Below are 22,893 nucleotides of genomic sequence, written 5' to 3'. Positions count from 1 at the left end.
AATATTAAAAAGGCGGAAAGAGGGAAACACTTATTGGGAATGAAGGTAGCTAGAGCATGTCCATCGATATCTCATTTGCTTTTTGCGGATGATAGTCTTTTCTTCTGTAAAGCTCAAAAAGAAGAATGTCAAACCATCCTTAGGATCTTAAAGGAATATGAGGTTGTATCAGGTCAGCTTATAAACTTCGATAAGTGCTCGATTCAATTTGGGCACAAAATTGAGGAATCAGCTAGACAGGAGTTAAGAGATATATTGGGAATCCAGAACCTTGGAGGCATGAGATCCTATCTAGGTCTTCCAGAAAATCTGGGGGGATCCAATATACAAGTTTTTAGCTTTGTGCAGGACCGACTAAATAATAGAGTTAATGGTTGGACCTTCAAGTTTTTCACAAAGGGAGGAAAGGAAGTGATTATTAAATCCGTGGTTACAACATTACCAAACCATGTGATGTCTTGCTATCGTCTGCCTAAGGCAACCGCCAAAAAACTGACGACCGCGGTCACACAATTCTGGTGGAGTCCAGGGGGAAGGACAAGAGGCATGCACTGGAAATCATGGGATAAAGTATGTCTTGATAAGGAGGATGGAGGACTAGGTTTTAAGGATATTACGGATTTCAACACAGCAATGTTTGGTAAACAGTTGTGGCGCCTGATTGAGAAGCCAAATACTTTATTTTTCCGAGTGTTCAAGGGACGGTATTACAGGAATACATCACCCCTGGAACCGATTCGCTCTTATTCTCCGTCATATGGCTGGCGGAGTATCGTTTCTGCTAGATCTCTGGTAAGAAAAAGACTAATCAAAAGGGTGGGATCAGGATCATCTAATCTGTATGGAACGATCCATGGCTCCCAACCACTCGCCCGAGACCAGCAAATAAAAATCAACACAATTTTGACCCAGAACTAACAGTGGATTCTCTTATTGATTCTACTTCGCGAACATGGAATTCACAAGCACTCAGGGCTTTGATGGATCTCCAGGATGTGAAAATTATAGAAAGTATACCACTGAGTAAAACACAGATGGTGGACAGGGATGAATGGCATTTCACAAACAATGGAAAGTATACGGTTAAATCAGGTTATCAGATAGAACGAGTTTATCCAGACAAGGAAAAACCACCTTTAATGTTTGGACCATCAGTTGATGCTTTGAAGGCATTCTGCTGGAAAATACGGTGCCCCCCAAAGTTAAAACATTTTTTTATGGCAATTGGTTACAGGTTGTATAGCAGTCAAGAAGAATCTGAAAGCGCGAGGAATACAAGGAGACATATGTTGTGCACGTTGTGGAGCGGATGAGGAATCGATCAACCATGTGTTTTTGAATGTCCTCCAGCACTTCAGGTTTGGTCTTTCTCCAAGATACCATCAAACCCAACTATTTTCCCAACGAGCTCCCTTTTTACAAACGTGGATCATCTCTTTTGGAGAGTCTCTCCACCGATGGAGGATCATCAATTTGCGTGGATACTTTGGTATATTTGCAAATGAAGGAACAATAAAGTTTTTAGTAATCTGGACATGGACCCAAGGGAAACGCTCAAATTGGCAGAAACAGAATCAATACTTTGGGCTGACGCACAGGTATTAACCGGAAATAGGATAGTATCCCAAGTCGAGGTTATGACTCTCCCATCAATTTCGGGGAAATGGTGCTTTACAGATGGTTCCTAGAGGGAGAATGAGATTGAGGGAGAATGAGATTTTCTCCGGGCAAGGTTGGCTGAGCACTTTAGAAGGTTTTGATGGGCTGTTGGGAGCAAGAAATGTCCGGGCTTGTCTATCTCCTCTACATGCGGAGATAGAAGCACTACTCTGGGCAATGGAATGCATGAAAAACTTACGCCAATTTCAGGTTACGTTTGCTACGGAATGTTCTCAGTTGGTGAAGATGGTTTCGGAACCAGAAGAATTACCAGCATTTGCAAATTATTTGGAAGATATTAAGACTCTGAAAGAAAGTTTCACACGATCAGAGATTATCTATGTACCAATGACACAAATTCATGAGCTGATAGCCTAGCACGCAGTGTCAGGAAGCAACCGTAGTTTGTCGTTCACATGAATCAAGATCTTCCGGAGTGGTTCACAGAGTCAATATGAATCCGTAGTTTGATGTCAAAAAAATAAAATAAATAAATAAATATATTAGGTCATAGTCTTTCAAGCAACTAGTCTAAAAGGTGATTTGAAACACATGAAAGGATTGAATTGGAACAAACTTTCTGATATTCTTTCACCTAACAGTTTTGCACTAATGTCTGAAACATGATTTAAACTGTATATATATAAATATATCTCTTATGAGTGTTAATGTGTTATTTAGGTGGTGGACTAGTTGTCGAGTTGAAAGTTCTTCGAGATTGTCATACAAATTTAATGATATAATACTGTTATCTATGATATTATATGAAATATATGGAAATTTTATTATTTTGAAAATATCTTTATCAGACATTCAAAAATTTCTAGAAATAAATAATATCCTACACAAGTGTCGTTGATTCAGCTGGAAAAACACCATAAACAAAGCTTAGAGGTCATTCAATAGCAAGTTGATAAAAAAAAATCAAAAGACCATTCAATAGCAACGTTTGAAACGAAACTACTATTATACTCTTTCCGTTTCATCATAAATGTCACTTAAATTTTTTTTCACATATTAAAAAAATAATTGAAATGTATTTATGTTTTCATTAATTACATCTAATTGACCAATGATATTTGAGATAAATAAATTTATTTATTATATCAATTTATTTTACAATTAATATTCAGTTGAAAGTACGTAAAAACTGTATTGGAAATCTAAATCGACATTTTTTATGTAACAAGAAAAAAAGTTAAAATGACACTTTTTGAAAAACAGAGGGAGTATGCCGTAATTTTGAATCTAAAAGGATTATAGATTTTGACCCAAAACCTGGTATTAAAAAAAAACTATTTCATTAAGTATTTTAAACGAAACCAACCCAGATTGAATATTATTGAGCCGAACCAAGTCAAATTTGAAGTTAAGTCTATTTCGATGAGAACAATTCTAAACCAAACACCCAGAGCATCTTACTATCCGAACCAAACTGGATCTTTTGATCGATCAAACCAAAGTACAAATACAAAAGAACTAGGTGTTTACCCGAATAAATAAATATTATATTTACATTGTTATAATTTTTAAATAATAATTAAACTTTTAAAATTTTAATTTTTAATTTCAAATAGTCGAATAATCAAACATTTCAGTATATATTATTAGAAGATCTGTGAGATTTAAAATAGTTCAACAACGTTAACCTTAGTCATTACAAATATTTCTCTTACAGAAAAACAATATTATAATTAATTCAGATAATTGGTTGTTGAATTATTTTATATTTTATTTTAACACGTGAAAAAAACAAGGATACTCTAGTTTTCAAGAAATAAAAAGAGAGTTTTTTGTGTGCAGGACCAATAAAATGATCGGATGTTTTTATCATGAAAATGTTTTGTAAACGTTTTTGTGTAGACTTTAGAAAACATAAAAATTTCTAGCAATTCTTTACCTACAAATCTATTTTTTATATAAGAATATATAACCAATAAATTTCTTTCAATAAAAAGGTTAAAGTATTTTATTTAATTATATATAAATAATTGATAAAGAAAAAAGAAATTGATAAAACATATATATTATTTCTCCAATTCTACAATCATTATTTATAATCTTACTTGTGTTATTTGGTAATTTATATTAATTAGTTTTATAGTTACCTCTTATTTTTAGATCTAATTAAAATAAATAACTAATAAACGTCAACAACCAATCAAATTATAACTATTTTTTAAAACTTAATCTATTAACAATACATAAGAAAAAAATTACTTAAGTGACTTCTTAATTAATATATAGTATGATTTATCTCTTTAAAACCTAGGATAAATTTGGTTAATATAAACATGAAAACATGTATTAGGAAAACAACAGTCTAAGTAATTTCTCTTATAATTTTGTCAAATCACAATTCACACTTTCTCACTCATTTTTTTATTTAGTGTTTAACATAAAACTTAAATGAGTTAATCAAACTATTTCTTCCTTTAAAACATACCTATTTTAATTTAATCTAGTTAATTAAAAAGAAAACATAATTTTTTAATTTTTAAATAGCGAAATGTTGTCATTTTAGGCATATATACTTAATATTAATGTGAGATCAAATATTATATCAAAATAAAATATTTTGTCAAATCACAATTCACACTTTATCACTCATTTTTTATTTAGTGATTAACATAAAAATTAAATGGGTTAATCAAACCATTTATTCCTTTAAAACATACCTATTTTAATTTAATCTAATTAATTAATAATAAAAGATAAATTTTAAATCTTTAAATAACGAAATGTTGTCATTTTAGGCATATATACTTAATATTAATGTGAGATCAAATATTATATCAAAATAAAATATTTTTATTTGTATAAAATTTGATTAAATTTTATTATTGTACGTTTTAAAAGTTTATTATACCGCAAAATATACATATCGTATTTTAAAAAAAAATTATCCTACTTGCAATTTACATTATATTTTATATCTTTGACTTTAACAATTGAAAACAAGTCATTTTTATTGATATTTCTAACTCAATTTATCACAATGTTTTGAAAACACATAAAACTAATTAGTTCTCATTTATAGTAACACAAAAAATACATGCATCTCGACAAATAAATAAAATTAAATACATAAAAATATAAAGAACCAAGAAACACAACAAATATATTTTATTATTCTTCCCTCATGTTATTTAGTTATGTCTCCTTTATTTTTGTACTCTTCAAAACAAGCATGCTAATTTTATTATAATCAAAGCTATATGAATTATATTAATAGTGTATTTACTCTAAGGAAAAGCATGTAAAAAAAATACTTTGATTAATATAATTTTAAATGACTTACCATATAATTTTTATGTTTTAAAATATAAAAATATTTTAATCATTTCTAAAAGTCATAACTTATCTATGATATCACATTGTCAATGGAAAATGATGAGAATTTTTTTAAATTATATATTTGATTGTTTTGCGTTCATTTGAAACATTTTAGAATATATATATATATATATATATATATATATATATATAGGGTGAATGAGTGAGTTTAATTAATATTATTAAGTTTACATTAATTAGTTTTTTGAATCTATGATTTATTGTATTCACTACTAATATAAATATATTAAAACCTGTTTTTATAATTGTTTCGGTAATATCATATGTATTTAAATGTACATCATCAATTTATATATTATAATCTATGATATTTAATTTTTTCTATAAATAAATTATATTAATTCATCTATATTTAAGATTTTTAATTGTATATTTGGAAAGATATATTAGATTAGATAATTCTAGGGTTAGTTTCCTTTTAAAAACTTTAATTAAATAAAAAACCATCAACCAATCAAATTATAACATTTAATTGGAGAGTTCTCTTATAAGCGACACGTCATCATACATCACTTAAGTGACTTTTCAATTAATAGTTAGGGGGATGCTTTAAAATATAAAAATATTTTAATCATTTCTAAAAATCATAACTTATTTATGATATCACATTGTCATTGGAAAATGATGAGAATTTTTTAAAATTACATATTTGACTGTTTTGCATTTATTTGAAACATTTTAGAATATAGGTTGAATGAGTGAGTTTAATTAATATTATTAGGTTTACAGTAATTAATTTTTTGGAATCTATGATTTATTGTATTCACCACTAATATAAATATATTAAAACCCGTTTTATAATTGTTTTTGTAATATCATATGTATTTAAATGTACATCATCAATTTATATATTATAATCTATGATATTTAATTATTTTTATAAATAAATTATATTAATTCATCTATATTTAAGATGTTTAATTGTATATTTGAAAACATATATTAGATTAGGTAATTCTAGGGTTAGTTTCCTTTTAAAAACTTTAATTAAATAAACAAATTAAAAAACCATCAACCAATCAAATGATAACAATTAATTAGATAGCTCTCCTATGAGCGACACTTCAGCATAAATCACTTAAGTGACTTCTCAATTAATATAAAGGGAGATTAATTTAATGTTCGATTTAGTTACCATTGATGCTGCATCTTTTTTTGGAAATTTTTTTTATCGTAGTTAATTTTATGATCAATTATATAAAATTAAATAAATATAATAATTCATGAAGGGTAACATCGACTTTAATCACTCTAACTTTTAACATGAGAGATCTGTTGCGAAAATTACTTCGTAAATAATAGTATAATTTTTTGTATGTATAAGCTCTACAAAAGTATGAAGTTAAAGAATTTATTTTTTTGTAAAGAAACGAAGGGATTTGATTAGTGCATGTCGCAAACTATTATCAAAATATTTGCAAACAAAATAATTACTAAAACACGTTTTTTTAGAGTGGTTTATAATTATATTCGTATGATAAATTATATAATTAATGATGAAACCAAACATACGCCTAAACTGACCAAAATTATCCTATACATTGTTTTTCTCTTTTTAAAATATGCAGATAATTTGTTTTAATATCTTTTGATTTGAATTTAATGCATGTATTAGTTTAATGTTCGATTTAGTTACCATTAATGCTGCATCTTTTTTTTTGAATTTTTTTCATTGTAGTTAATTTTATGATCAATTATATAAAATTAAATAAATATAATAATTTATTAAACATAGCATCGATTTTAACCCTAATTTTTAAAGTGAGAGTTCTGTTGCAAAAAAACAATTCGCAGATAATAGTATAGATTATTTTCTTGACTTCGAGGTCAACTCCAAATATCCGGCCAAGTCAACGTATTTCTAAGTCTCACGTTTGTTTCTTCTGATAATTTGCATTCTCTGTCTTGTCCCCATACGATTTAAGGAAGGTTTTATTGAAAGCCTGGACCACGGTTGAAGTGTGTCAATGGCTAAAATTTGAACGGTCAACAACGTACGGCTGACAACACAAACCTTATATATTACGAGCTCACTGCTTGATTCGTCTACTTATAACTCAAGACTATTCTGAAACTGTAACTCAAAGGTCTTGCTGAAAGATTTTTTTCTTTTTGTGGGTTGGGCTCGACATTTGATCCTTTTCTTATTTAGTACTTTTTCCGCTTTTTCTCGACGCATCATTCGGTTTATACCGAGACTCATGTCAATGGAAGGGTCAAGTAACGGTTCTTTGAGATTAGTGTTGTTACATGGTAACTTAGACGTTTGGGTGAAGGAAGCTAAAAATCTTCCTAACATGGATCGTTTTCGGAGGTACAAGAAGAACAGTACAAGTGATCCCTTCGTGACTGTCTCTATCGCAGGTGCAAAGATTGGCACAACTTTTGTGGTCGACAACGATGAGAATCCTGTGTGGAAGCAGCATTTCTATGTACCGGTGGCTCACCATGCTAAGGTGGTTAAGTTTGTGGTGAAAGACAGTGACCGTTTTGGAGCAAAGTTCATAGGAGATGTTGGAATCCCAACCGAGGAGTTATGTTCAGGAAACACGATCGAAGGGCTGTTTCCGATACTTGATAGTAGTGGGAAGCCATGTAAAAAGGGTGCTGTGTTGAGTTTGGCTATTCAATACACTCCCGTGGAAATGATGAAATTTTACCAAATGGGTGTTGGTAATGAGTGCGAAGGAGTTCCCGGTACATACTTCCCTTTGAGGAAAGGCGGTAGAGTTACTCTGTATCAAGATGCCCATGTTGAAGACGGGACACTTCCGAGTGTAGATCTCGATGGTGGGATGAAGTATATACATGGAAAGTGCTGGGAGGATATGGCTGATGCGATTAGCCAGGCAAAGAACTTGATTTATATCACAGGTTGGTCAGTTTACCATCCGGTTAGGCTGGTTCGTCGCAATAATGATCCGACCAATGGTACATTAGGGGATTTGCTTAAAGAAAGATCTCAAGAAGGTGTTAGAGTGTTGCTATTGGTGTGGGATGATCCAACTTCAAGGAGCTTTCTGGGGTACAGAACAGTAAGTGGTGCCTAACTATGTATTGTTTTTCTCTTAACAGTCTATCTTTTCTTAATCATATCCCTTGTAAACTATAATAATAGTAGATTGAAACTGGATAGATGAAAAGGGTTATATAATATTAACGTCTTCTACAAGTTACAACACTAGACCAATCTCACATGACGTCTGTTACACAAACCTTTTGTTGTTTTAACGAAATGCTTGTGGTATGCAGCGCGGATATATGAAGACAAGCGATGAGGAGACTCGCCATTTTTTTAAGAACTCGTCGGTGCAAGTTATTATTTGTCCTAGATCTGGGGGAAGAGGTCTTCATAGCTTTGTAAAAAAAACGGTAAGATGCTCAATAATTACTGCATCACTGCTTAAACTCTTGTATGTATAGTTTAATCCTATGAACCTCATTGTGATGATCAGGAAGTTCAAACTATCTACACACATCATCAGAAAACTGTGATTGTAGATGCTGAGGCAGCTCAGGGTCGAAGAAAGATCGTAGCGTTTGTTGGAGGGCTAGACGTGTGCAAAGGACGTTTTGATACGCCTAAGCATCCTCTCTTTACGACATTAAAGACTCTTCATAAAGATGATTTCTATAACAATTGTTTTGGGGTAACCATTCAAGACAATTCTTGTTTGGTTCAGTTTTGCTACTATTTTTGATCAGTGTAAAGAAACTTCTTTTTCCGTATTAGACTACTGAGGATGATGGACCAAGACAACCGTGGCATGATCTGCACAGCATGATTGATGGTCCAGCAGCGTATGACGTGCTTGCTAATTTTGAACAACGTTGGCTACAGGCTTCAGAGAAAAGGCACAGGATTTCGATACACAGATCGTCTTCTGAGGATGCTTTGCTTAAGATTGACAGAATTCCAAATATCATGGGACTATCAGAAGCTTCTTTTGTTGATGAAAATGATCCAGAGTCTTGGCATGTTCAGGTAATTGAGAAATATGAGGGGACTGTAGCCATATGTGGTGGTGACAAAAGGATTAATCTAATCTCTTTTCCAATGAACTAATTTAACTTAATAAATTAATACTCGATAAATTAATAAATTTCACAAGTTCCGGATTAGACAAGTGCAAATAATACAATTTGATTTGAAAGTTGGAGTGGTTAATGTCTTTTATATCTTTAATGAATATTTTGTATAATTTATCATATAATTAAAAATAATTCATATTAACCATATTATATTTATAAGTTATATTAGATAATTGATTATAAATTAATATGATAAAATTTTCGCATAAAAACATATTAAAAATAATAAGATATCTCTTTATATTGTATTGTTATCTGGAAATAAAGTAATTTTTTAAAAAAATTATGCAAATATATTGTCTAATATTAACATAATTAATATATATATATATATATATATATATTATTTATATAAATATAAATAAAACATTGTATTTTTTCTTTCTTATTCACAGTTTAATTCATATTAATTTTTATAACCACTTAAAATATTTTGATGTGATTTTGTCATATGACATCTAAAATACCATCCACATTTACTATATGTATCTCATATACACCAAATAATTGCATAATAATAACATAATATTTAATCAGTATATCAACAGTAAAATAAATCCTTCTTCTTATTCTTATATAATAATATACTTCAAAAATATATAACTCAAAAAAAATATTGTAAAATAGTAACTCTATATATTAATAATAGTCCCCATATTATTAATTTATATTTTTACTATTTATTTAGGTTTTTCGGTCCATTGATTCAACCTCAGTCAAAGCGTTTCCAGAGGACTCAAAGGGAGCTAGTGCAAGAGTAAGCACAATTCTGAACATTTTTAAACTTGTCATCTTCAGTCACCACCAATGTAGCTATTTACTGATGATTATTAAGATGTCAACAGAATCTTCAATGTGGGAAGAATATACTTATAGACATGAGCATACACACGGCTTATGTTAAGGCCATAAGATCTGCTCAGCGTTTCATTTACATTGAGAACCAATATTTTTTTGGATCATCATTTAACTGGGATTCACATAAAATCGTTGGTAAGAAAATTGTTACCTTTGAAGGCAATTCAGTCAACTCGTGCAATAATACTACAAGGTTTCTTGAAATGCAGGTGCTAATAATCTAATCCCTATGGAAATTGCGCTTAAGATTGCTAATAAAATTAGAGCAAGAGAAAATTTTGCTGCTTATATTCTCATCCCAATGCTGCCGGAAGGTGATCCAACGGGTATCGTTACGCAGAGCATTTTACAATATCAGGTAAATACTTAGTTTGCTAAATATTAACTGACTTGAATAACAATCTCGCATCCTTTAGACTGGAATCTTTTCATCATTTCTGCAGTATAAAACCATGCAAATGATGTATCTAACTATCTACAAGGCACTTGTGGAAGCTGAACTTGATAGTCAGTATGAGCCACAAGACTATTTGAACTTCTTCTGTCTTGGAACCAGAGAGGTTGCTGATGGAAACGTTAACAACAACACAAAGGAAGAAGATGCCCCACAGGTATATGCATATAGATTGTTGAAGTCTTCGCTTTAATAACATTTGTCTCACTAAAACAACAAAATAATCCAGGTGGAAGCTTTGAAGAGTCGAAGATTCATGATATATGTTCATTCCAAAGGTATGATAGTGGACGATGAGTTTGTCTTAATTGGTTCTGCGAATATCAACGAGAGATCCCTGGAAGGATCTAGGGATACTGAAATCGCAATGGGAGGATATCAACCACACCACTCATGGGCTGAGAAAGGTTCTCATCCTCGTGGGCAGGTAATAAAATTTCAATCTGAGTTTGCATTCAAATAACACAAAACCAGAAACCCACCAATCTGTTTTAGAGAGTTTTTCCTTCTGCTTCACAGGCTTGGAGCTTTAGTAGCCACCACAGTCTATTATGAGATCTTGGGGACTATGAGACCTCCTAGAATATATTTGAACAAAACTTAAGTTCAGACTCCAGGCTGAACTTTTAAATTCATCCCACACTTTATAATCAAAGTAACACATAGATTATTAATTAAAAAATATTAAATTAAATAAAAAATAGTTACAAAAAATAAAAACGCTAATTTTAATGACGCTAACACTTCCAGCGAAACCCTAAACCCTAAATCTTAAATTCTAAACCCTATAACCTAAACTTTAAACCCAAATTCAACTCCTAAACCCAAACCCTATATACTAAACCTTAATCGTATACCCTAAACCCAAATTATATATCTTAAACCCAAAAATAGACTATAAACCTAAACCATATACCCTAAACTCAAATCTTATACCCTAAACCTTAACCCAAATCCTATAGCATCTAAGTTTAGGGTTTGGGTTTAGGGTTTACCGTTTGGGTTTTAGGTCTAGGATTTGGGTTTATGGTATAGGTTTTGGGTTTAGGATTTACGGTTTGGGTTTAGGATTTACCGTTTGGACTTATGGTTAAGGTTTTGGGTTTAGGGTATATAATTTGGGTTTAAGGTTTACGGTTTGGGTTTAGGGTTTAGCGTATAGAATTTAGGTTTATAGTCTAGTTTTTGGGTTTAGGGTATATAATTAGGGTCTAGGGTCTAGGGTCTTAGGGTCTAGGGTCTAGGATCTAGGATTAGGGTTTAGGGTATAGAATTTGGGTTTAGGGGTTTGGATTTGGGTTTAGAATTTAGGGTGTAGGGTTTAAAATTTACGATTTAGGGTTTAAGGTTTAACTGGAAGCGTTAGCGTCGTTAAAATTAGCGTTTTTCTTTTTCGTAATTATTTTTTATTTAATTTAATATTTTTTAATTAATAATCTATGTGTCATTCAAATGGTGAATGAATTTAAAAGTTCACCTAAGTTCTGTCCAATATATTTCCCTATAATTAGGAAAGTTTGAGATCACAGTCACCAATTTACAAATCTGGCTCCTCTAAAACATGGTTTTGTTGCATATTTCCCTAAAACATGGTTTTGTTGCATATTTTCCTATTTCTTGCAGATCTTTGGATACAGAATGTCGCTGTGGGCGGAACATCTAGGGTCTCTAGAGAAAGGTTTCGAAGAGCCAGAGAACATGGAATGCGTGAGACGAGTTAGGAGATTGAGTGAGCTTAACTGGAGACAGTATGCAGCAGAGGAAGTCACGGAGATGACAAGTCATCTTCTAAAGTATCCCGTTCAAGTCGATAGGACAGGCAAAGTGAGTTCTCTTCCTGGATGCGAGACATTCCCAGGTCTTGGTGGCAGCATTATAGACACAGGCTTTGTGATCAAAGAAAACCTCACCATCTGAAAATTACCTTGGTTTGATTCGTATGCAAAATATGCCCCGTATCAATGCCAGCGTGAAACATTTCTTGCTATTTCGTGGCTATAATAAGAACAGATTCAAGGGTAAAACCTCTTTAACCCAGAGGAATATGAATATATGTGCATGGCATTTTATGTCGTTCCTGGGTTTTACTTGTATGCTTTTTTGGTTTTTTTTTTTTTTTTTTTTTCTCGTCTGATTTTGTTGATTTCTCTTGTGGGATTGGGACTCCTTTTAAATTAAATAAGGTCTACGTCAGGAGAAATTGTCATGTAATCTAGAGTCAAAACTTGAGTTGTGTAATTTTAAGATTGTAACTAGATTTTGACCCGCGCTTTCAAAGCGCGGGTTTATTTTTGTTTTTTTTTCAATTGACAAATATTTAGTAAATGTCACATTTTCATATATTTGTGTTTTATTTTATAAAAGACTTCAAAATTTTATCTTTATTTATCGTATTTCATTTTAAATGATTATTTATGTTAAAAAAATTAAACTTTATTTTTTTAATGAATTAAGTTGGTATAACTCTGATAAATTAATTTTATTATGGGGTTAATATTTTAATTAAAAAATTATATACTTTTAATAAAGATTTATACTTTTCAATAAAAAAATTCAATTATTTTTATGAATGCTTAAATTATATTAAGAAAATAAAAAAATAATAATTAAGAATAGTTGAAAAAAAAATATTTGAACTTGGACTCAATGGTCCCAAATGGCCCAAAAGAGATTTGATTTGGGCTGGATCCAAAAATAATGACCCAATATAGATTTGTTATTAATATTACTTAATTGCCCTTAATGAAACATGCAATGTTAGTGAAGGAAACATGCCCCTAAGGTAATTATGACAATAGGATCCTGCTTTAATAGTATAGATTGTACGAATATGTAAGTTTAAGTTTTAATTGTGAAAATGGTTAAGAGAAAAAGGGTTCTCAAATTTTTGGTACATGAAAATTAAATTACCCTATAACTTGTCTACTGTAATCATGATCAAAGTAGAGATATCACGTTAGTTTTAAACCGATTGGGATTCCACCAAAACTTGATCAGATGCATAATGCATTGTATCACTTCTGTTAAATATTCCTTCCTCATTAATAGCTTGTCTAAAGGAAAGATAGTATCAAGTAGAGGAATCCGTCAAGATGACCCTCTTTCTCCCTACATATTCATTATGTGTAGTGAGGTCTTCTCGGGATTATGTAACAAAGTGCAAGAAGAAGGCCTACTTCAAGGTTTGAAAGTGGCTAGAGGCAGTCCTCGACTAACTCACCTCTTCTTTGCGGACGATACAATGTTCTTCCTCCAAGCCGATAAAGAGAATTGTGCAGCCCTCAAGTCCAATTTGAGCAAATACGAACACGCGTCTGGACAGTCAATAAATAAAGACAAATCTGCTATCACCTTTTCCCGGAAAGCGCCAGTATCGCTGAAAACAATGGATAAAGATGTGCTGCAGATCCAAAGTGAAAGTGGTGTGGGGAAATACTTGGGCTTGCCCGAACACTTTGGGAGGCGTAAGAGGGATCTCTTCTCCTTAATTGTAGAACGGATTAAGCAGAAAGCGAGGAGATGGACCAACAAATTCCTCTCTGCAGCGGGCAAACTTGTCATGCTTCAAAGTGTCCTCTCAGCCATTCCCTCATACCCCATGTCTTGCTTCAGCCTGCCAGTTTCGCTCTGCAAGCGGATTCAATACGCAGTGACATGCTACTGGTGGGATCATAATGAGAACTCGAGAAAGATGGCGTGGGTCTCCTGGGACAGCATGGCAAAACCGAAAGCACTAGGAGGCCTAGGTCTGCAGGACTTCCAAAACTTCAATGTCTCCTTGTTAGTCAAAATTAGCTGGAGGCTTCTCCAAAACCCGCAATGCCTCCTCGGTAGGGTCTTGTTTGGCAAATACTGCCCGGACAACAATATTCTACACGCTACAAAGACCTCTTCGATATCACATGGATGGAGAAGCATTCTCTTGGGAAGAGATATTTTGGCTAAAAACCTCAGCTCGACTGTAGGAAATGGAGAATCAATCAGCATCTGGGACGATCCTTGGCTGAGCTTAACCGGACAACAGCGACCAATGGGCCCTCCAAACGAGCAACACCTCGTTCTCTCTGTCTCCGAGCTAATGCTCCCTGCAACAGGGGAATGGGATGTAGCGAAAATCAGACGCATCCTACCAGACTCCGGACTCCGGATTAGCTTGTTTGGTTAGGTAAAAAGTTGGGTGAGTATTCTACCAAGTCCGGCTACTACACTGCAGTTAACAATGATGAAACCAGAGAACTCCCACCTACTGCAGTGGGTTTCAAATGGAAGAACAGTGTATGGACTATGCCTTGTGCGCCAAAAGTTAAGCTCTTCTCATGGAAACTTCTTAAATGGGCTCTCCCTGTCGGTGAAAGATGGGTGGAAAGACATGTTCCAGACTTTATATCATCACATTGAAACGCTAATAATACAATAAAAATTCAAAGGAGATATATGAAAAAAAAAACAAATACCTTGTTTTCATCGTCAAAGGGGATAGGACGAGAGAGCGTATGGAAGATATCATTAATTGATAGACTAAGAAGATACATAAAGATTAAGCTAGCTAATGAGATGAGATTCGACTAAGAACTCCTAAGGGATGAGATCCGACTAAGAACACAGAAAACCAAGAGAACAATTTCGCGTAATGAGAGAGAGAAGAGAGGGGTTGAAGAAAGAGAAAACTGAAAAGTTTAACTATTGTTAGGTGAACAATAAAATCCTAACTCTTTTTGGTTTATTCCTTTAACTTGTTTGGCAATGTATTTTACCAAGTTCTAGCTAAATGCTCGGTAGTGTTTTAAAAGTAAACTAGATTTTGATCCGCGCTTTCCGATTTTGATCCGCGCTTGGAAAGCGCGGAGTTTTTTATTATATTATAATACAAAGTCTTATTATATCGAAAAATATAATTTTTAACAGTTATATAATCTATGAATTAGTTTATTTGAGATTTTATATGTACACTTTTACGTAAGTTTCTTTTAGGCATGAGAATTATATCCAGGTCAAAAAAACAAATCGAACCGACCCGAAAATATAGGTTTAGTTCAGATCCAGAGAAGATAACCTATTGGGTTTTTTTGGACCCGCAGGTCTTTGTTTGAGTCTGGATCCTACCCTAGACCCGATCATAAATATGTTGTGTTTATTAGGTATATTTGGATATTTCGAATATGTTTCCGGTATTATGGATATTTTTTTTTAAGTTTTTGGCTTACGATTATAGTTTTTGATTTCAGGTAAATTTTCAAATTAAAAAAAAATTGGGTATTTTTCAGTTCACCGTGTCTGATTTTGAATAAGATTTTGAATTTTTAGGTATTTGAATTTTTGAGTACTTGTTTGGAGTTTCGAATATTTTTCAGATTTTTTAGATATTTGGATTTTTTTAGGATCCTAAATATCCGAACATATGTGGAGCCATTACGTCCATATCAGGTCCAACAACCTTTTGATATAGATTTTTAACGTTATTGTACAAAAACATGATTGATGAAATATTTTTCTGAGTAAAGGTATCATAAGGAATAATATTAGGATCTGTTAAAAATATTTAAAATATTGTATGGTTAGAATGATTAATGGTATTACAAACAAAAAAAGTTATACATGACTCCAACAACTTTTTTATATTAGATTTTTTAAGACTATTTCTCTTTTAATAGTATTGATTCATTTTTAAGTGAAAAGTATATAAAAGTATAATATCTAAACCAATAATTTTCAAAATCGTGAATAATCAATACTGATATCGCGAAGTCGGGTTAACTTTAACAGAACCAATGAGTTTATACATTTTTTGTGAAGGTAACATGAATATTCAGAAAACTCATTTTTAAATATGAAAATATCTATCAAACTATAGACGGTTGAAAGTTTAGTATATGATATGAGATTTTAGTGAAAAAATTTATATATTATATGATTACTTTATTATAAAAGAAAAAAGAAGTTAGAATGTACACATATATGTCATCTAACTTCTCTTGCTTTAAATCATATATTATACGATAAAAGTGATAATATAAAACATTAGTTTCAATGCTTTTACGAATAAAAATCAAAATGGTAAATATAGTAATAGTAGTGATTAGGATTTAGGAGTGAGATTTAAATAAATAAAAGAATTGAATAAATTATTGTTAGAGAAATATATGGTAACATATTGTTAGTCTAAATTTAAGGTAAAACAAAAAAATAATGAGATAAATGAAAGTGTCCAAACAACTTTTATACGTAGATTTTTTAAGATTCATTTCCTTTTAATAGTATTGATAAAAATAAAAAAATTCGACCAATCATGTTAGTAGAAAGACTCGTTAGTCAGTCAAGCTGATGGAAACGTGAAACTGTTTTCTTGATTATAACTACCGATAAGAAAGTAAAGAAGATGATTTGATCAAAAAAAAAAAGAAGGTAAAGAAGATGAAAGACTATGAGAACTCAATCAGTCTCTTCTCTGTTTTTATTTCTTTTATCTTTTTATTTCGAGATGTGTTTGCGGATCCTGGTAGACACTTGTGTCATCCTGACCAAAGGGATGCGATTCTGGATTTCAAGAACAAGTTCCAGATTCAAAAGCCTTGTCTTGACCGACCTCTAAAGTCATGGGAGAATAACAGCGATTGTTGTTCATGGGACGGTATCAGATGTGATGCCAGTTTCGGGGATGTGATCAAGCTGAACCTTAGTGACAGTTGCCTCCGTGGTCAGTTCAACTCCAACAGTACTATCTTTCTGCTTCGAAGCCTTCCTTTTTAACAACTCTCGACCTTTCAAGTAATGAGTTCAGCGGTAATATTCCATCTTCACTTGGAAACCTTTCAAAGCTAACCACTCTTGACCTTTCAGCTAATGATTTCAGTGGTGAAATCCCATCTTCACTTGGAAACCTCTCTAAGCTCACCACTCTTAATCTCTCCCAAAACAAATTTACTGGTAAAGTTCCATCTTCACTTGGAAATCTTTTGAATCTCACTGGTCTGGACCTCTCACAAAACAATTTCGTTGGTGAAATCTCATCTTTTTTTTGGCAGTTCGAATCATCTCATTCACATAGATGTTGAAAACAACATCCTTCATGGTAACTTTCCTCTTAAACTACTAAATCTAACAAAGCTGATTTCCATATCAATCAGCGGAAACCAATTCTCGGGCATGCTTCCACCTAACATAGGCTCAGTCTCCAACTTGGAGTTATTTTACGTGGGACAAAACGCTTTTACTGGACCTATCCCTTCTTCGACTTATATTGATTTGTCAAATAACCAGCTCAACGGCACTCTTGAGCTTGGGAATATATCTTCATCCTCTAAGATAGAAGATTTACGCCTTGGCGATAACAACTTCATCGGATCAATCCCCCGATCAATCTCCAAGTTAGTCAACCTTTGGAGACTTGACCTTTCTCAACTCAACACCCAAGGCTCAGTTGACCTTCCCATCTTCTCTCGTCTCAAGTCGCTAAATGGTCTTTACCTCTCCCACTTGAACACCACAACTACACTTGACTTGAATGCAATCTTACCATATTTGAAGTCACTTTTTATACACTGGATCTTTCGGGAAACCATGTTTCAACTGAGAACAGTAGCTTGGTTTCAGATCCTCCATTGTTACGTGAGTTGAACTTGTTAGGATGCGGTATCATCGAGTTTCCGGAGCTCTTACGAACACAACACAACATGACGACACTAGACATTTCCAACAACAAAATCAAAGGTCAAGTGCCTGGATGGTTATGGGAGCTTCCATTTCTTGAGTATGTGAGTCTTTCCAACAACACATTGATTGGTTTCCAAACCCCAAAGAAACATGGGCTATCTTATGTCCGAGAAACATCTCTGAGTTACTTGTCTGGCGCCAACAACAATTTCACGGGCAAGATCCCTAGTTTCATATGTGAGTTGCGCTCTCTAACCACTCTCGATTTGTCTAGCAACAAATTCAGTGGTTCGTTCCCTAGCTGTCTGGGAAATTTCAGTAGAATTCTTGAAGTTCTAAATGTTAGACAAAATCATCTAAGTGGAGATATTCCAGAGAACATGTCTCAAAGTCTAGTGTCCCTTGACTTGGGTCATAACCGTCTGGTGGGGAAGCTTCCAAGATCATTCATCAGTATCCCTTTTCTTCAAGTTCTGAATGTGGAAAGCAACAAAATCAGTGACATGTTTCCTTTCTGGTTGAGTTCTCTGCCGGAGCTACAGGTTCTTGTCCTTCGCTCCAACGCATTTCATGGACCAATAATACATCAAACTCCGTTTTCTAAGTTACGGATCATCGACATAAACCACAATCACTTCAATGGAACTTTGCCATCGGACTTCTTCGTGAATTGGACGGCAATGTATACCACCATTGAACAAAATCAAGATAGATATGCAGAGAGGTACATGGGTACAAGCTATTATTCTGATTCAGTGGTTATGGTGAATAAAGGTGTAGAAAGGAATCTGGAACGTATCTTTAAAAATCTTCACAGCAGTCGACTTCTCTGGGAACAAATTTGAAGGAGAGATTCCAAGGTCCATTGGTCTACTGAAAGAGCTTCATGTGCTCAACTTTTCAAACAATGCTTTCACTGGCCACATCCCATCATCAATGGGAAACCTGGCAGAGCTTGAGTCACTGGATGTTTCACAAAACAAGCTTTCAGGAGAGATTCCACAAGAGCTTGGGAGCCTCTCGTTCCTTGCTTACATGAACTTCTCTCATAACCAGCTTATAGGTCTAGTGCCAGGGGGCACTCAGTTTCTGACGCAGCCTTGTTCTTCTTTCGAGGATAACCCGGGACTGTATGGTCCTTCAATTAATGAAGTTTGTGGTTGTATCCACGCGACAACATGTCAACAATCTGAAACGCCAGATCCAAAAGAAGATGAAGATGACGAAGAGGTGTTGAGTTGGATAGCAGCTGCAATAGGATTCGTACCAGGTGTTTTCTTTGGATTGACGATGGGATACGTACTGGTTTCCTACAAACCAGAGTGGTTCACGAAAGCTTTTGTCCCAAATAAACGCAGACACCACAATTCATTAAAAAGGTGATGTTCTGAATTTTTTTTTCAAATTTATATTATACTAGAACTGTCACCATGAATGAATAACTGATATAATTAATGTATCGATGTTTCTCTTTTTCCATACGTTTTAAAATAGAAGGCGAAGAATCTAGAAGAATAAATTCAAGCAACCAAACCAGACGGCCTTCTGAGAAAGAAGGTTGTGGCTGATATCATTTCAGCTAATTCAAAATATTTTATTTGTGTTTGTATTTCGATAGATCGGACTATCACAGTTAGTGTTTCTTGTTTAGCATTGTGTGTTTCCCATTCCCTATATGTTATTTGTTTCTCTGTATTTGAAGAACTATGTTTTCGGTAAAACAAAGTAGTTGATTTCGTAGCCACACATGTGTGTTTTACTGACGTTTTTTCAATTACAATTCTAAATTTGGGTATAATCCTGATCCATCACATACATGATATATTTTCTCTGTAGCATCATTTGTTGCACAGGCTTTGAAGATAGCATTTGCTTGCAGCCTCTTTTATGAGAAACGAAACGTTAGAAGTTTTATGAAAAATCTAGTTGGTCGAGTGGTTAATGTCATAAGATCTTTAGTTAGTAGTTGAGAGGATTGGTTCACACCACTAAATATTGACATGTAGAAATGAAGAAAATATTGAAAGTAAGAATTGGCAAGACTTCATAAGATCGATGCATCAATCCCAACAGCTCTACGTACGTAAGTGTATGAAGAACCTAAAGATATAAGTAAAATAAAATCCTTCTTTCCTCTTATTCTCTCCAAATCACAAACAAGATTCCTACCAAGAGCCGGTTTGGGAGAAAGCATTCAGTTGGTTTTGATGCTGAAAAGTTCCAAGATGGACTTGAAGAATTAAATACTGTGCATAGTGTGATAGAGGCTGGAGTCTCTAGTTCAACTTAACTACAATCATATGGTGCAGCTTATGAAGAACAAAGGAAGGATCATATATATGGCTGCAACGCGCATCCAATAAGCTTTTCGAGCCTTTCTGGTATCAATATTAGCCTTGTTAAGTCCTATAATCTGTTATTGTTTTGCTTTCTACTTTATGGATGATGTATTTTTTATGCTAGAAGGGCTTTAAGAGCGTTGAAGGGTTTGGTTAGACTACAAGCCCTTGTTAGAGGACACGTTGTGAGAAAACAAGCAGCTGTAACCCTTCGGTGCATAAAAGCGTTAGGCTCGTGCACGTGCAAGACGTGTTCGTCTCTCCTTGGAATGTGAAACAGGTCAGCAGACACTTCAGCAGCAGGTAGCAAATGAAGCCAGAGTCCGAGAAATAGAGGTGATAATCACTTTAATTTTTTGTTGAGAGAGTTATAGACTTGTGTTGACAATGTCTTTTCATCTATCAGGAAGGTTGGTGTGATAGCAATGGATCTGTTGAGAAAATCCAAGCAAAGCTGGTAAAGAGGCAGGAAGCTGCAGCTAAGCGTGAGAGGGCTATGGATTATGGTTTGACTCACCAGGTTACTCACAACAACCTCTGTGCTAGTTAATAGATCATTCTTTCTCTTACATTTAAATTGTTGTCTTGTAGTGGCAAGCAGGAACTCGGCAGCTGTCTGCGCACAGTGAATTTCAACCTGACAAAAACAACTGGGGATGGAACTGGCTGGAGAGATGGATGGCTGTTCGTCCATGGGAGAACCGGTTTCTTGACACTAGTAACCTCAGAGAGAGAGGTTGCAAACTTAAACAATATGGAGCAGTGTGAGAATGTGCATAGAACACAGATGAAAACTGCAAGCAGGATGCCAAACACTTCAACTCTTGTATCCGAGTGGGAAGGCAGCAGGGCCATCTCTGTCTGATAATGATTCTTCTTCACCTGGAAGCATTCCAGTGGTATCCAAGGCTAGGTCAAAGCTTGCTAAAGACGATCTTGCTGTTGAAGTTAACTCAAGAAGACCTGGTGCTGCTCCAAGATCTCACAGCAGTCCAAAGGAACGGTTATCTCTACCAAACAGTGGTCAGATCTCTTTCTCTCTTTCTAGGAAACTTATTTTTTAAAAAACTTTTTTCTTGATTAAGAGAATAGTCTTATCAATGTTGTGATGGTGATAAGAGAGCCAGATTTGCATTAGACATTGGAACTATGAGAAGCAACACATTTAATCTTTGAAAGATTTCGGGTTGTCCTATTTAAGTCTAAACTGTGAATATTCATTCTTGAGCAGGAAAATCCTTAGGATATCCGTCAGCTAAAGTCATCCGAGCGGGAAAACTCACGGAGACATCTGCCCAAAACCAAAGAAGACGCAACTCAGAACCAATAAAACAAAGGCTTGCATTGCCCTGCTTAAGTCTCTGTGAATCATCAGCCCAAATCCCTCTCCCATCGTTCATGTACATATACACAGCTTCTGGGACACAATCATGGGAGAACAGAACACAATGGGTTTCAGACTTGAGAGAGTTGCTTTTGTACATTGATCAAGAAGAGAACACCTGTGGTATTGGTGTCTTTCCGTCTTCACTGTTGTCTGTTATTTATAGTTAGCCATCCTTTTTGTCCATTGTTCTTGGTGGATTCCTTATATGGATTGGTAAGTACTGTTATTATTCAAGTAAGGTGATTGGGGTTTAATTTTGTGAAACAGATTTTTTTTTTTTTTTGGGAGAACGGACCATGCTTCTCATGGCCCTCCCAATGTGATTATATATATAGTACGTTATATTTGTATAAGTTTTTATTTCAAAAGTGTGATAATATTACTATCAGAATAAGTGTCTCACTTGTGTTTCAAAAAAAAAAAAAAAAAAGAATAAGTGTCTCACTTGGCCTGTCATCTTTTCGAAACGACAAAGTGATTAATAAGAGTTCATGGAAAAAAATGCCAACAAGTGAAGAGGATACGTGAAAGAAGAAGGTCTATACTTTTTTTTTGTGGTTGTATTGTGTGATCCCAAGATTAGCTTCCTTTTATATCGTCTGTGTTTTTTTAACTAGGGCTTGATTATCACCAAGCTTGGTCATTGGCTGTTTTTGATTAACAAAAAGAGAACGATGATGTAGTTTGTATCACACGTCAGGATCAGGATTCACACCTTTTTTTTCAGGGATTCACACTAATTTTGGTTAGAACTTTCAGGAAATATGTCGTAAGCTCTGTAACGTTTTATGTAAAGTGAAGGACTTATTATACGTACTACTTTAATCAAAGAATACATAAGAGTGAAATAGATCAAATTCGTAAACTTGTTGGGAAAGTAGCCAATTACCAATTACCAAACTTGTTGGGAAAATTACCCAATATCGATGAGATGAAGATGGGATTAGACAACTAAAAGATTTAAGAAGAAGACTCTTTATAATTTTGGAAAGGGTTTACAAAGATTTTGTTTTGAGAACTCTCTCTTACAAATGTTTTCTCTCTTTGTTTTCTTGATGTGGATGATTACAAATGGTGCTAAGCACCCCTATTTATAC

The 22,893-nt window shown here is 33.7% G+C and overlaps 1 protein-coding gene and 2 pseudogenes across 1 annotated transcript; all 3 read left to right on the top strand.

Annotated features, from left to right (window-relative positions):
- The first annotated feature begins 7,090 nt into the window (after window positions 1-7,090).
- Window positions 7,091-12,660, top strand: LOC106335253 (phospholipase D gamma 1-like). Its single transcript, XM_013773726.1, has 10 exons — window positions 7,091-8,051; window positions 8,269-8,388; window positions 8,472-8,666; window positions 8,750-9,001; window positions 9,797-9,865; window positions 9,954-10,101; window positions 10,176-10,324; window positions 10,410-10,577; window positions 10,650-10,847; window positions 12,044-12,660. The coding sequence occupies exons 1-10, from the start codon at window positions 7,218-7,220 to the stop codon at window positions 12,335-12,337; spliced, it is 2,427 nt and encodes an 808-aa protein (XP_013629180.1). The 5' UTR covers window positions 7,091-7,217; the 3' UTR covers window positions 12,338-12,660.
- Window positions 12,661-16,828: 4,168 nt separating this feature from the next.
- LOC106335252 lies at window positions 16,829-19,805 on the top strand (annotated as a pseudogene).
- A 320-nt stretch (window positions 19,806-20,125) lies between these two features.
- On the top strand, window positions 20,126-21,963 carry LOC106330340 (annotated as a pseudogene).
- The last annotated feature ends 930 nt before the right edge of the window (window positions 21,964-22,893 follow it).

The sequence above is a fragment of the Brassica oleracea genome, chromosome C3 (genome assembly GCF_000695525.1).
Source record: "Brassica oleracea var. oleracea cultivar TO1000 chromosome C3, BOL, whole genome shotgun sequence".
Lineage (NCBI taxonomy): Eukaryota > Viridiplantae > Streptophyta > Magnoliopsida > Brassicales > Brassicaceae > Brassica > Brassica oleracea.
Note: the sequence above shows the minus strand (reverse complement) of the source record. Positions and strands in the feature narration are given on the sequence as shown.

Coding starts and splice junctions, on each gene's coding strand:
- LOC106335253 (XM_013773726.1), top strand. CDS start 7,218: ATGTCAATGGAAGGGTCAAGTAACGGTTCTTTGAGATTAGTGTTGTTA. Junction 10,325..10,409: donor AGAGCATTTTACAATATCAG/GTAAATACTTAG, acceptor TCATTTCTGCAG/TATAAAACCATGCAAATGAT. Junction 10,578..10,649: donor AGGAAGAAGATGCCCCACAG/GTATATGCATAT, acceptor AAAATAATCCAG/GTGGAAGCTTTGAAGAGTCG.